The 13,091-nt window shown below is 42.9% G+C and overlaps 2 protein-coding genes across 2 annotated transcripts; both read left to right on the top strand.

Moving 5' to 3' along the window:
- Positions 1-576: 576 nt before the first annotated feature.
- LOC308132252 (rabphilin-3A-like) lies at positions 577-7,844 on the top strand (the record flags this gene model as incomplete). The annotated part of the gene is made up of 18 exons (XM_080499258.1): positions 577-650; positions 771-782; positions 1,714-1,839; positions 1,989-2,118; positions 2,298-2,381; positions 2,469-2,637; positions 2,791-2,835; positions 4,009-4,191; positions 4,305-4,487; positions 5,972-6,051; positions 6,197-6,271; positions 6,519-6,628; positions 6,739-6,865; positions 6,944-7,000; positions 7,124-7,278; positions 7,359-7,440; positions 7,518-7,614; positions 7,714-7,844. 18 exons carry the CDS (start codon positions 577-579, stop codon positions 7,842-7,844), a joined length of 1,920 nt encoding a protein of 639 aa, XP_080355384.1.
- Positions 7,845-10,537: 2,693 nt separating this feature from the next.
- On the top strand, positions 10,538-12,874 carry LOC308132200 (acidic phospholipase A2 PA4-like; the record flags this gene model as incomplete). Its single annotated transcript, XM_080499199.1, has 3 exons — positions 10,538-10,892; positions 11,874-12,006; positions 12,736-12,874. 3 exons carry the CDS (start codon positions 10,538-10,540, stop codon positions 12,872-12,874), a joined length of 627 nt encoding a protein of 208 aa, XP_080355325.1.
- Between the last annotated feature and the right edge of the window lie 217 nt (positions 12,875-13,091).

The raw sequence follows: 13,091 nt of genomic DNA, 5'->3' as shown, positions 1-13,091 counted from the left end.
CACGCCCTGCAAATCTGGCACCGGGATTGTGTTTATCTGCACATTGGAAATCGTTATGTCGTTTCCACGACAGAGGGAATAGATGAAAGACAAAGAAATCTTTTGTGATTGTTCTGAAATAACAATTTATTGGGATTTTCATTGATTCTGCTGGTGGTTTATGTTTGATCGTCATGTGTTTTCTCATCTTATTTCATGTCTGCCTTGCTGATGTGTCGTCTTGCTTGTTCCCCTTTTAGGACAAACACTGTTTTTTTTTTTCTATTTTGGATTCTAATCAGTAGAATATATCAAATATTTGACAGTCTGATAGTTTAAGACAGTGTTCCTGCTTACTCTCCGGTCTAAGGCGCTGTCCTGGCTCAGATTGAGTGTTTTTGATGAGAGAGCAGCATTAGCTGGCAAACAAATCACTGCTGCCCAAGCATAAGATACAGTGACGGCTAAGGGGCAATTAAATGAGTGGGCTCATAATTAAAACTTTTTTTCAGTTAAATCTTACTGGACGGATGCATGCTGAATCAGTATCTGTCTTCTTTTCTGTGTCTGTCCACCTGCAGACTGCAATAGTGCGGCATGACCGACACAGTGATGAGCAGCAGCTCAGGTCGCTGGGTGTCCAACGACAGGCAGAGGACCATGCATGCGAGGTGAGCCTGATTACCAATGTGTTGTTTATTGTTCTGTTTGTTTATTCCTGTGTTGATTTCAAATGACAGCCTCAGCACCTAACTGTGCCTTCCTTTGTTTCGCCTGCGTCTCTGTGACAGTGACAAAGAACAGTAAGTGAAGAAACTCCTCTGTTGTTTATGTTATTTGTCAAAGAGCGTATACACACATTTTGCAATGTCACTGTTCCAAAAGAAATGTAATGTGTTGATGGGCTTAATGCACGCTGATATATAGTGCTTGCTTTGGTTGTTGAAACACTAAATGTAGGTTTTTGTGCATGCAAGTGTGGGTTTGTGTATGTGGTCACTTTTTTCACTTTGTTGTGCCCAAACTCTTGGAGCATGCCAGCCAAATTGTTGAATGTTGAACTTATTTAAGGATTACGGTCTAGTTTCAGGTTTCAGGATACCATTGGATCGACCTTTCTTTAGGGCACTTATGAAATACATACATTAGAACTACGCCCCCCCCCCCAAAAAAAAAAGAATTTTCCACCACACAGTTTATTTCAAGCATAGTTTAAGACGACTTCACTTTTTCCACTTCTCAGACTTAAATCAACATCCTCACATTCCACTTATATTTAATTCAAATGTATTATTTCCTTGTATTTTCAAAGTTTTAAACAGAATCACAGACATTTCGCCATGTCTCGCTGAGTAAAAATCCCCCAATGGAATAAATATATCACTGGAAATGTGTAAAATATTGTCTCCTTACTATTGAGTGCTGCCTCTCTACAGTATATTATGGTATTCACATTTAAGTAGCTTGAATTTGGCTTACTAGCTGTGTGTTTAAGAATACAGTCATATACAAGAATTTGCAAAATTCATGAATATGTTCACTTGCCTAACAAGAGTCCAGGTTAAAGATACAGTTAGATATTTAGTCAGTTGGTAATGGGGGATAAGGGGGCTATTGAATGCAAACTGTTATTAGTAAAGCTCCACATAAAAGCTAATTAAGTCTGTGTTTATGTGTGCAAATGTGTTATAAGAGTTTTATAACCCCCAATGGCTGAATGTGTTTGGCTGACAGGGGAAACTGGACCATGCAGCCTGGCCCTGGTCCTGGTCCAGACCTCACCGACGAAGAGAAGGAGATTATAAACAATGTGATCGCCCGGGCTGAGAAAATGGAGGCCATGGAGCAGGAAAGAATTGGGTGAGAGTTTGCAAAGCATCCACTGGTCTCACAAGTAGATGCGATTCAAAGCGAAAATCACCTGTTGAGACTGATGAACTGCGGACTTAAGGACCTTGGATAAATAACGGTGACATTTTGAAGCAGGTTTTCACTCTGTGCTGCTGCAGGCGCTTGATAAACCGCCTGGACGACATTAAGAAGACTGTGTGTGGGGATGGAGTGTCTCGCTGCTTACTGTGTGGGGAGCAGCTCGGCTCACCGGGGGTCAGCTCAGTGGTGTGTGAGGACTGCAAAAAGGTAGGAAATGAGTCAGCGACAAGGTACCAACAGGCCTCTTTTTGACTGCAAATCACATAAAGGTTGAGAAGGCACCAAAGGTCATCGTCTATGAGCCACGTTGTTGTAACAGCACTGTGAAGAACCAACCAGCTAAAAAAAACAAAAAAAACAAATCTTCATTTTCTCCTTTTGTGTAGCACATGTGTACCAAGTGCGGCACTCAGTGTGGCAGCCGGCCACGTGCTGTGTGGCTGTGTAAGATCTGCAGAGAACAGCGAGAGGTGGGAACTTTACACAGGAGAATGAATACACAGTCAAAACTGCATGGGGAAGCCAAGAATGATAGATGTTTATTGTCATTGTCTTAGGTTTGGAAGAGGTCCGGTGCCTGGTTCTTTAAAGGTTTTCCGAAGCATTTCCTGCCGTCACCCATGCCATTGTCCAAAGCAAAAGAAACAGGAGCCCAGGAGGGAGCAGAGTCCCAGAGGCCAGCAGCCTCTGAGCCCCGAAAGACCGTCTCCCACCCAAAACCAGCTGGTACATATTCAAGATGTGATCTGACAAAATCAGTTAGCATATTAGTCTAAAGAAACAATCAACAAATAACTCTAAATTCAAGGGCTTTATGCATGTATTTTCTTTTTAATTGATCTGTTAGACAGCCTTCACAAACATTATTGTCTCTCTTAGATGAGAATGACACTCAGGCTCCTGCCTCTGAGCAGCAAACTTCAGGCAAGTTTTTTTTTTTTTTTTAATCATCTTTTGTAAGAATATGATCAACTAATATACCTGAACTGCTTGTGGTACTCATACCACAACAGTACTGCCTGTTGCTCTTCAGAGCGACAATAAAATAGTTATAAGTTAACAATTCTTGTCTAACAAATAAACAAGAACAACATCTTTGCATGTCAGGATGCTTTCAAAAGGGGATAAAACCACTTTTGGACATATAAAAGCATCTCAGCTTGAAACATCTGGGTGAACATCTGAAGCACTTTGTTACTAAGAATATTGCTGTTATTTTAATGCTCTGCCTTTGAATGCAAATCACCTGCTCGGGAAATGTGTTATCCATTTATTTGAACAGATGTTCTTATGTAGCGCTTCCGGGATTGGAAGTCTGCATTCTGCATGCAAAGTTGAAAACCCATACTGTAACTCCCACCCCCCTATTTCAACATCTGCTGAATTGCTGAGTCATTGTCAGTTTTTTATGCATTCATGGGTTGAGTCTCTGTGGTGATAAATGAGCAAGCATCTGACAGAGGAAATTTCTGTATAAATAATTTAAGTATTTCTCTCCTTGATAAGTACAGTTTGGATGTTTGCCTGATTTTTGTTTTTTTTGTTGCTTTCAGTCCAACTTTAAATATTTCAAAACACCGCCGTAGTTTCTGTAGACCAGCATTCCTGATCGGGCAACTCTGCCTCTCATTACTCTTTTCCCCACCATCAAATCTTTCATCTGCTTCCGAAATTTGTCAGTACCGCCCACTGTTACAAGGGGGAGAGGGCTGAAGAGCTCCATTAAGCTGTCGGAAGTTGCATGCTGTGACCTGGAATGAGCCTCCAGGTGGTGCTGGCATGATGGGTCACAACAGCGTTGTTTGACACTTTCAGCGTGATTACCTGTGCAATGTGAATTACCCATGAGAGAGATGGGCTGCGCTCGCCAGCAAACCGTATGGCTGCCGCATGTACAGTCGTCGGCTGCCACAGCTTGTTGTAGTGTATGTAGGTCAATGCCGTTGCAACGAAAAAGCTGCAACATCAAAAGTATCCGGAGAGACGAGGGAGTATTACTGATTCCACTGCAGTAGGAGCCCGGAGTGGTGTGATTAGGCTTTTCTCCCTTATGCATAGTGTGCGCCTCTGTTTTTACTGTGTTATATGTACTTTTAGGAGCAGAATCACAAGGCCACGCTGGTTACCCACCTGTAGCCCCTAAACCAGTCTTGCGGATGGCCACGGGCGGGGCCGGACCTGCAGAGGCGGGTCAGGGCAGCCCAGTGGTGATGAAGACGATGGTGTCTGTGCAGAGCTCCAGACCTCAGCTTGCTGCATCAGGCACTATGGCTCAGCAGGGTGAGGAGTGATCTCACTTAGCATTGTGACCTCATGTTGATCAGGCAAGAAAGAAAATTGATAGATCTCTCAATTAGCAATGTGTCGTAAGAAATGGCTGAATTTGGTTGTAGGTCCAGCAGCGGGAGATGGGGGAGCTTATCCTTCTGGTGCAGCACCTCCAGAGCAAAGAGCGCCCCCTGCGGTAAGAGAAGAGAGGAGGCAACCCGCTGCCTTCAGCACTCCTGCTGCCCGGCAGCAACCTCCCCCAGCTGAGGAGGAGGAGGAGGCCAACGACTATGACTCGGATGAAGCCAGTGAGTACACCATCTGCTCACTCTTGTCAGAGAATTAGGTGGATGATGTATCTGGTTTAATTTCACCATGTGCATATTTTGACACTTGTGATTGCTTCCCACTCATTCCAGGTGAACAGCACCACGCCATGCTGACATGTTTGTAATGAAGGAGACATATTTCCAATCAGCGCACCATATTGAGCGTACATGTTCTTAATTTGGCAACATCGCTATTCCCCTCAAGGATTCTGAGTCATACAGTATTGAGGCTTAATTTCTGCCTTCTTAGCTTTGCTCGTAATTCATCCATAACTCGTCTGATAGTCACAGCAAACAGCAAATAACATTCTGGCGTAGTCTATAGAGTGACAAACGATAAGCTCCATATGTAATTGAAATATAGAAATCAGTATGCGAGGAAGTAATGCAGAGGAAGATATGGATAACAAAGGCAGCGGTGATGCCTGAGCAATGCAATCTGTTACCCCTTGGAATGATGAGAATGGTCCCGTGCCATTCACAATTAGAGCCTGCGGCGCTTATTCGGTCTCCAAGGAGTTATGCTTTAATTTGTTTTATTGAGGTCCATGATGCTGGGACTGCGCAAATAATTTGCGATACAACAGGGCTAACGAGTTATAGATTCCCCCTTGTGTTGGACTGAGTCCCAGGTGGAAGGAGAGAACATGACAGAAATAACAGTCATTTTAATGTGCCTGGTCCCAGTCGACATCGCGACAACATGAGGTCCTGTGGTGATGAATGGTTTCAGTAGACCATCTGGTTACTACTTGCTCTGTGCTGTTAGTCTTCAACGTCCCGTCAGTAAGTAAATTCAGCAGCAGCAGCAGCAAAAAAAAAAAAAAAAAAAAAGTAACAATCTCGGCTCATCTTAATTCAATAAGTGTAATAATGTGCTGTACTTTCCTCAACGTTGCCTTGTGAATCCGCTCACATGGCTATAGGCTTCATTGCCTTTATTAAGAGGAACATTTGATCTTTTTTGAGAGGCGAACTGTTCTCTTGAGTTAATAATTGGACATGAGTGTAAGTATTAATTGTGAGAAATGATTGCAGAGGACATTTGACTAGTCTGCCCTCCTCAACGGTTATATGAGGCAATGAATCCACTCCAACGAATATCTGTGTGGGCAGCCTTTCAGTCTTCATTTTTTTTCCTGCCCAGAACTTCATTTTCTGAATGTCCTCCTTTGAGACTTGCATGTTTATTTGGTTCCTGTAATATTATATGTCCCCTTGCTTTGTAATAATGTTGTCCGGCTGTTGGCTTAAGGTAAATAGAAAGCCTGTGAATGGTTTATGAGTGATGGCTATTACTTCCTGTCCCTCCTCTCGGGCTTGTTCTCACTTTAATTCACAAGTTGAGCGTTGTTTAATTACAAGAGAAAAATGTCCCTCTATATTTATACTCTTAATTATTCAAGAGCTGACTTGCTGTTTCCCTGTAGTCTAATGTAATGACTTGTGTGCCTCTCTTTCAGCCACTCTGGGGTCTCTGGAGTTCGGTCTTTTCTATGAGCAGGAAAGCAACAGCCTCCACTGCAGCATCCTCAAAGCAAAGGTAGAGCTATGCTCCTTATTCTCCCACACAAAAGGACAATTACAATCAAGTGGTTTATGTTAAATAGCTCCTGAATGGCACTTTACCTTAATTGCTCTCCGCTTTTTTTGTGATGTGATGAACACCATGCCTCGTTGCTCCTCAGGGACTGAAGCCCATGGACTCAAATGGACTGGCAGATCCTTACGTCAAGCTTCATCTGCTGCCAGGGGCTAGTAAGGTGAAAGACATGTCTCTCCTACTTTAAGCTTTTACATCTCTTAAAAGATTCATTACCCTAATGTCCTGCTGTGCTACAAAAAAAAAAAAAAAAAAAAGCCAAAAAACGTGGGCTGTTGATTTTATACCCTGTTTGCTTGATAAGATGCTGTCTGCTGGCTCAAGCCTGACATCTTGTGGTTTAAATCCTAAAGAAACTGTCAAGTGCGTGATCTCAAGCAGGTCTTTTTCTACCTTACGCCCGACAGTCAAACAAGCTGCGTACAAAGACTCTGAGAAACACCCGCAACCCTGCGTGGAATGAAACGCTCACCTACCATGGCCTCACTGATGAGGACATGCAGCGCAAGACCCTCAGGTGATTATTCTCGACTCCTCATCTGTGTATCGAAACGTCATCTACCCTTATTTGACTCATTTGAATATGTATCGGTTGTTGTATTTACCATGATGATGTGGTTTCTGCAGGCTCTCTGTCTGTGATGAAGACAAGTTTGGACATAACGAGTTTATCGGGGAAACCCGAGTGGCTCTGAAGAAACTGAAAATGAACCAGAAGAAAAACTTCAACGTGTGTTTAGAGAGAGTTGTGCCTGTGAGTAACAGTCATGGAGCGACGCTTTGATTCCCTTCACCTCAATCTCACCTGACCTGCCGCGGTCTTTGTTCGCAGACAAAGAGAACTGCCACAGCCGGAGGAGCCAGAGGGATCTCTCTCTACGAGGATGAGGCAATGCTTCTATTTCTAAGCATGTTCAAACGTGATGGATTCTTCCATTAGTTCATGCAAATGTCGCTACGGATCAAGTTGAATTGTTTTGTTTTTTTTCCTTCCTGCTGCTGTGCGTGACAGTCGGTGAAAGATGGGGCAGAGATCGAAGAGCGCGGTCGGGTTCTGATCTCCCTCATGTACAACACCCAGCAGAACCGGCTCATTGTCGGCGTCGTCCGCTGCGTTCACCTGGCCGCTATGGATGCTAACGGCTACTCCGACCCATATGTCAAAATGTAGGTCTTAAAGCAACATCAGAGGAGGAAGTTTTAAGAATTGTAAGTTACAATTATTTGCACGAATGCACAATTCACAGATGTCTCAAGCCTGACATGGGGAAGAAGGCCAAGTGTAAAACTCAAATCAAGAAGAGGACTCTCAATCCAGAGTTCAATGAGGTTTGTAGAAGCCTTCACAGCATTTGTATTGCAGGAATCCAAATGTTGACATCGACGTGTCTCAAATCAAATTTCAGGAATTTGCCTATGACATCAAACACAGCGATCTGGCCAAGAAGTCCTTAGATATCTCCGTGTGGGATTACGACATTGGGAAGTCCAACGACTACATCGGCAAGTGTTTCATCAGTGTCGGTGCTTTTTGATGCAATAGAAGTGAAATTCCCACTTGCTCACCAGCAGCGACTCACACCTTTGCCTGCTTCCCGACAGGTGGGTGTCAGCTGGGCATCACGGCCAAAGGAGAGAGGCTGAAACACTGGTACGAGTGTCTGAAGAACAAGGACAAGAAGATTGAGCGCTGGCACACTTTGCTGAATGAGAATCACGTTGCGAGTGATTAACCACTTCCCCTCTTCCATACGGCATGAGCCCCCCACACACACACACACACCGATTGGTTTGCGTTCATCCCCTCACGCACCTTTTCCCTCATGTTGTCATTTTGATGTGTTCTTTCACTACTTGACCAACAACCACGCAGCCATTGCTCCCACGGGTCCACACTTCCCGAGGTTTTTCTCTTCTTATTAGACCTTTCTCTGCTCTGTGCTGATGCATCTATATCTGCCTCTGGCGCAAAACATGGCGTGGAAAGAAGGAGGTATTTTGCTCATGTAAACAAGACGTCTGTCAGCCATGTCACATGGTGTGCTGAACCCAAACATATTCTTTTGCTTCAGAAAATGAATTGTGGCTGGCACTGGCACAGAACAAGAAAAAGCAATATGTTACGGCATTTGATAGCAAAAATCACTGTTCATGCCTGAAATCCATCAGACCATCAGGGTATAACATTTACATTCATACGGGATAGGATAATGCTGTATTGTAACACTTAAACTGTATAAGCATGTCAAGCCACAAACATATGAAAAAAACTTAGAGCTGCACCATCAAATACTTTAACTGTCGTGAACATATTGTAAATTTCCATGAAGAAATGTTTACATATTGATACATTGCTCAGGTTAGGATAGACATCAGACGCTACAGATAATTCATTGGTCTGTGGACCATGAGCTAGATGAATATTTATTAAATTACTGTTAATTTGTGATATTAAATTATAGCACACTTAGTTTAACAAGACTTTTGATGTATAATTACTCAAAACTGTGAATTTTAAGTTCGTGAGAAGTATTAACTATGTGTTTAAGGAGTCTAAAGAAAAAGTGAACCATGATGTTTATTTTTCACTTAATTTCTTAGTTGTGATGAGACTGAGGCAGGAAAAAAAAAGAGAAAAAAAAGGAATCACATCCTGCTACCTCTACTCCTCTGAAGCTTGCGGTTCAATCTGAAACCTCAGAGGGTTTTTTTTACTGCAGTGTTTACACTGAACGCACACAGTCAGGTTTCTTAACAGGTTCCCCCGGACAAATTTGGCTGCTCTGTGTAACCTGGAGAGACGGTGGAACAGTTTATGTCATAAGTATGTGCAGCTTTACTTGCATGCACTGTGCTCGTGACCCTTGTGTGCCTGGGGCAATTACGGCCCGCTTTTACCCCTGATCATACCCTTTGCACAAAACGCAGGGCCACTTACCCTCTGCCACACCCCAACCATTCAAGGCTTTAGTGTGTGTTTGTTCACCAATCACAAGCAAACTAAGGAAAGCACACCCTTACAAAGAGGAATGACCTCAATTTATACTGCTGTCTGCAAGTAATACCCATGTCGAACACAAAGACAGGACAAAACAGAAGAAAAAAATCCTATGCATGAAATGTCTTGTGTTTCAAGATATCTATACTTTGTAAGAAATTAAAGCTATTGTAATTCCATCCATGTTTACACTTCTCTCCCATAACATTCCTGGGAATACTTTATATACGAGGCCATATTCTGCATGACTATGGTGTAATCTCAATAAACTGGTTTGTCAGTATCCATCGGATAGACTAATAATTAACTGAGCACATGGACATAAGACCTTGCATATAACTCTATCAGTAGCAGACTTTGAGATTTATCTCATTCTTGGAAAGAGATGTCCTGTACATACACGCCCAGATAGCCCATGTCTTGTTTTCTCTGTAAAGCCACTCTGCCCCCATGTGGCAGTGATTCAAACAGCCACCAGTCCTACTTTGTGCCACCACAGCTACAGCTATCGTCATTCAGATGATTGCCAAGTGTTGTTTAACAGTAAAATAACAAGAGTTTTCTCTGAGCTACAACCTATAGCTGTCTTCTACTTGATTCTGCCAGTTCAGTGGAATGTTTCTTCTTTAATCTCTGTATTTGTAAATAGATAGTGCATGAAATGGAAAGATGTATGTTTGCAAATAACTTTGCATGTAAAGATTTTGCAGAGAGTTTACACAGATCAATAAAATCTAATGAAATATGAATGCACAGTCTCTTGCGTGTAAAGCTTTGCCACGGGCAAGCTTGGTTGATTGAAAAGAACCAATGAAACCAGTGGAAAGGTCTACAGTATGTATTTATTTTATTAGAACTCGCAGAACATATCGGTGAAACAAGTAAACATGAGGAAACTGTAAGACTGGGCGCTTTGTTTCACTGTGCACTGAACACATAAACCAGCAGGAAAATAACATAATTCGCACTTGAATGTGCAGTATTGTTGCATGCATGTTTGGTCTAGCTCACCCTCTGCACCCTTTTGTCGTAAATCCGTGCAGACATAATTCATTTGGATCCGATTTGCGTCACTTTGTGAGGAGTGAGTGTCAAATTTCGAGGTGACTACAGACCAATAAGAAGACCCTCTCATCGCTTATCAGTCTCCCGGGAAGAGGCACATGCCTCGTTTCAGAGACACACGCCTCTGAGCCCGCAGGTACAGGAATACTGATGTCACACTCAATCTATTCATCCTCACACACTGTTAAAACACCTGAACGGGTCTCAAACAGGACTGACTAAACGCAACTGTACACTGAGATGAGTAGCAGACGTCTTCTTCAAGTTGCTTCGGTCTTATTGTCACTCGTTTTGACAAAAGCACAAGACGTGAGCGGCAGACCGGGTCTCTCCTGTGTCAGATGGAGTCCTGCAGGCGGACAGATGCGCATCTCGTTCGTGCGTAAAGATCGGACCGGCGCGCGCTCCTTGTTCCTCACCCAATGGTCCGAAGACGCGCGACTGGTCACCTGCGAAGTGCATTCCGACCCGCTTGTCACGGGAAGTTATGCCAATCTCTGCGAGGAAAATGACACCTGGAGTCAAGACGTCTTCTGGAAATTCAACTTGAGTGCTTTGCAGGCCCCCGACGGGCCTTGTGCGCCGGTTCCCCACCGTGCGCCAGAGGGAAGAGATGGCGCAGAGACTGAGCCAAAGAGTCGGAAGAAACGCGCCTGGACGTTCCCCGGGACATTGTGGTGCGGCAGTGGGAGCGAAGCCGGTGGATATGATCAGTTAGGTGAGCAGAGTTTCTCATTTATGTTGTTTTCAGTTTACTTTTCAGGGTAGAAGAAACATTAACGGTTAATGACAATATTTCCTCCGCGTTATGTAAGGTCGATGTTACGCGACCAGCCACCACAACCAGCCAATAGATGTGAGAAACCAAATTTTATGTTAATTGAATCAGCACTAAGAAAAAATCTAATCACTATATTTACACATATATAATTATAGAATTGACGTCAAAAATATTTGCTCAAAGTACAAGTGATTTGTTTTTATTAGGAATATGACTAACTAAGTAACGTGAGCCAATCTTTTTAAATTCATCCGCACAACAAAAACGATATTATTATCGTCTTTACTGTGTTTCGTTCGGTATTTCAAAACACCAAATACTACAATACCCAGACGCAGATAAAATGGAAATTAGTTCACTTTATTTGGAAATTAATTTTCATGTAAAAAAAAAGAAAAGAAAAGTAATTTGAAACAAAGAACTAGCTTGCATAATAAACATAAATTATTCATTATTATGTTCCTTTTACAGACATAGGCAACTTAACACAAAATAATGCAAATAAACTGCACACAACTATAAGTGATATGACAAAATAATAACAATTATAGACATTTATTTTAATGCAGAGAAAGCGAGGCGAAGTTTGTTTAAGCGCCCCAACACAAATATGCATTTATTCTAAACCTGTCTGAACACTTATCTTTTACTGCTAAGTGTCAAAGAGCATTTCTCAGGGGCTCACAGTGAGCAGTGGGATTCAAACCGGCAAACCTCAGAAAACAAGCTGACTTGTCTCAGTGATAAACCATCTCTGCAATCCATGTACAAATATGAAATTAAAGCTGAATTTGCATGCAATTCATGTTTTCTTTGTGGCTTTCAGCTTCTTTCTTTTTTTTAAAGGAATCACATAATATCTTTCCTTGATGAGGTGATTGTGTGATTGAACGTAAATCTCACTGCTGCCTTGCACAGGGATGTTCGAGAGTGCAGACAGATGCTGCCGTGAGCACGATCACTGCCTGCATATCATCCCGGCTTTCACGGTGAATTATGGCGTCTTCAACCCAAACGTTTACACCGTTTCCCACTGCGAGTGTGACCAAAGGTAGGCTGCAGAATTCGGCCGCTGGCCATCTTCTCCTCAGAGGAAGTTCGTTCCTGAGAGAATATTTGTTGCCTCAAGAAAAACTCCTGCAGACTGTAACTCACCTCTCACTCTGACCTGTCCTCATTTTGCTCTGGCTGGATGAGACAGTCAAGTAAGAACAGATTTTCTTTGAAGTCTTAATGTACAAGTGTGAAGAAGATTTCCCTCTCCAAAGGAAATCCTGCTCCTCTCCTGGAATGCTGCTATCATATCATTTTGCTGCCATGTAATTAAATGTAAACTGGTTTAAGATGAACCTGAGGTGATAAGACGATTCATCCAGAAGTCATGAAAACGTCACGGTAATCAACCTTTACGATATACTGTAGTTGTCCTGTGCAAACATGTTTCTTGCTATTTATGTGTTTTGTGGGCATTCCATCCCACCCACACAAGCCAATATTCAGTCCGATAGAGATATGTGTTTTGTTAACACTTCACGCACTGATAAATGCAAATATAAAGCATTTGCCCTCCAGTTCTGCGTGCTCATCAACAATTAGGTCACGTTGACGCACACTTCTGACTTGCCGCTCACCTCGGAGGTTACGTGTCCTTAGAAACGCCTTGGAGAAGTTGTAGGCGAAACAAGGCAACAGTCAAGGACTTTTACTTCACTATCTGCTGTGTGTTTGCTGACTTGAGTGCGTCTTGACTCTGGCTTGATCTCATTTCACCTCTCACCAGGTTTCGAGAGTGCCTTCTGGGTGTTAACGACAGCATTGCTTCCATGGTGGGCTACAGCTTCTTCAACATCCTCCAGGTCCCCTGCTTTGAACTCAAGCAGCAGCTGCGGTGCACTGAGATGTACTGGTTTGGAATGTAAGAGACACTCTGGCGTCGTTGCCTGCTTTGACTGTGCATTGTTGAATACAACAGTTGTTTTGTTCAGTAGAAAGATCAGGTGCAATTATGCGGTAAGCCGGGGTAGCAGATGTACTTTAGAAGCTTGTATTAACCTGCCTGACACTCTGCCAAACCTCAGAAGATTATGAAAACCACACAGTCACTCTCTTAAACACAACTGTATGCCAGATTACCAG

This window comes from Blennius ocellaris, assembly GCF_963422515.1.
Source record: "Blennius ocellaris genome assembly, chromosome: 7".
In the NCBI taxonomy this organism is placed as follows: domain Eukaryota; kingdom Metazoa; phylum Chordata; class Actinopteri; order Blenniiformes; family Blenniidae; genus Blennius; species Blennius ocellaris.
The sequence above is the reverse complement of the archived record's forward strand: the minus strand, read 5'-3'. Positions and strand labels throughout refer to the sequence as shown.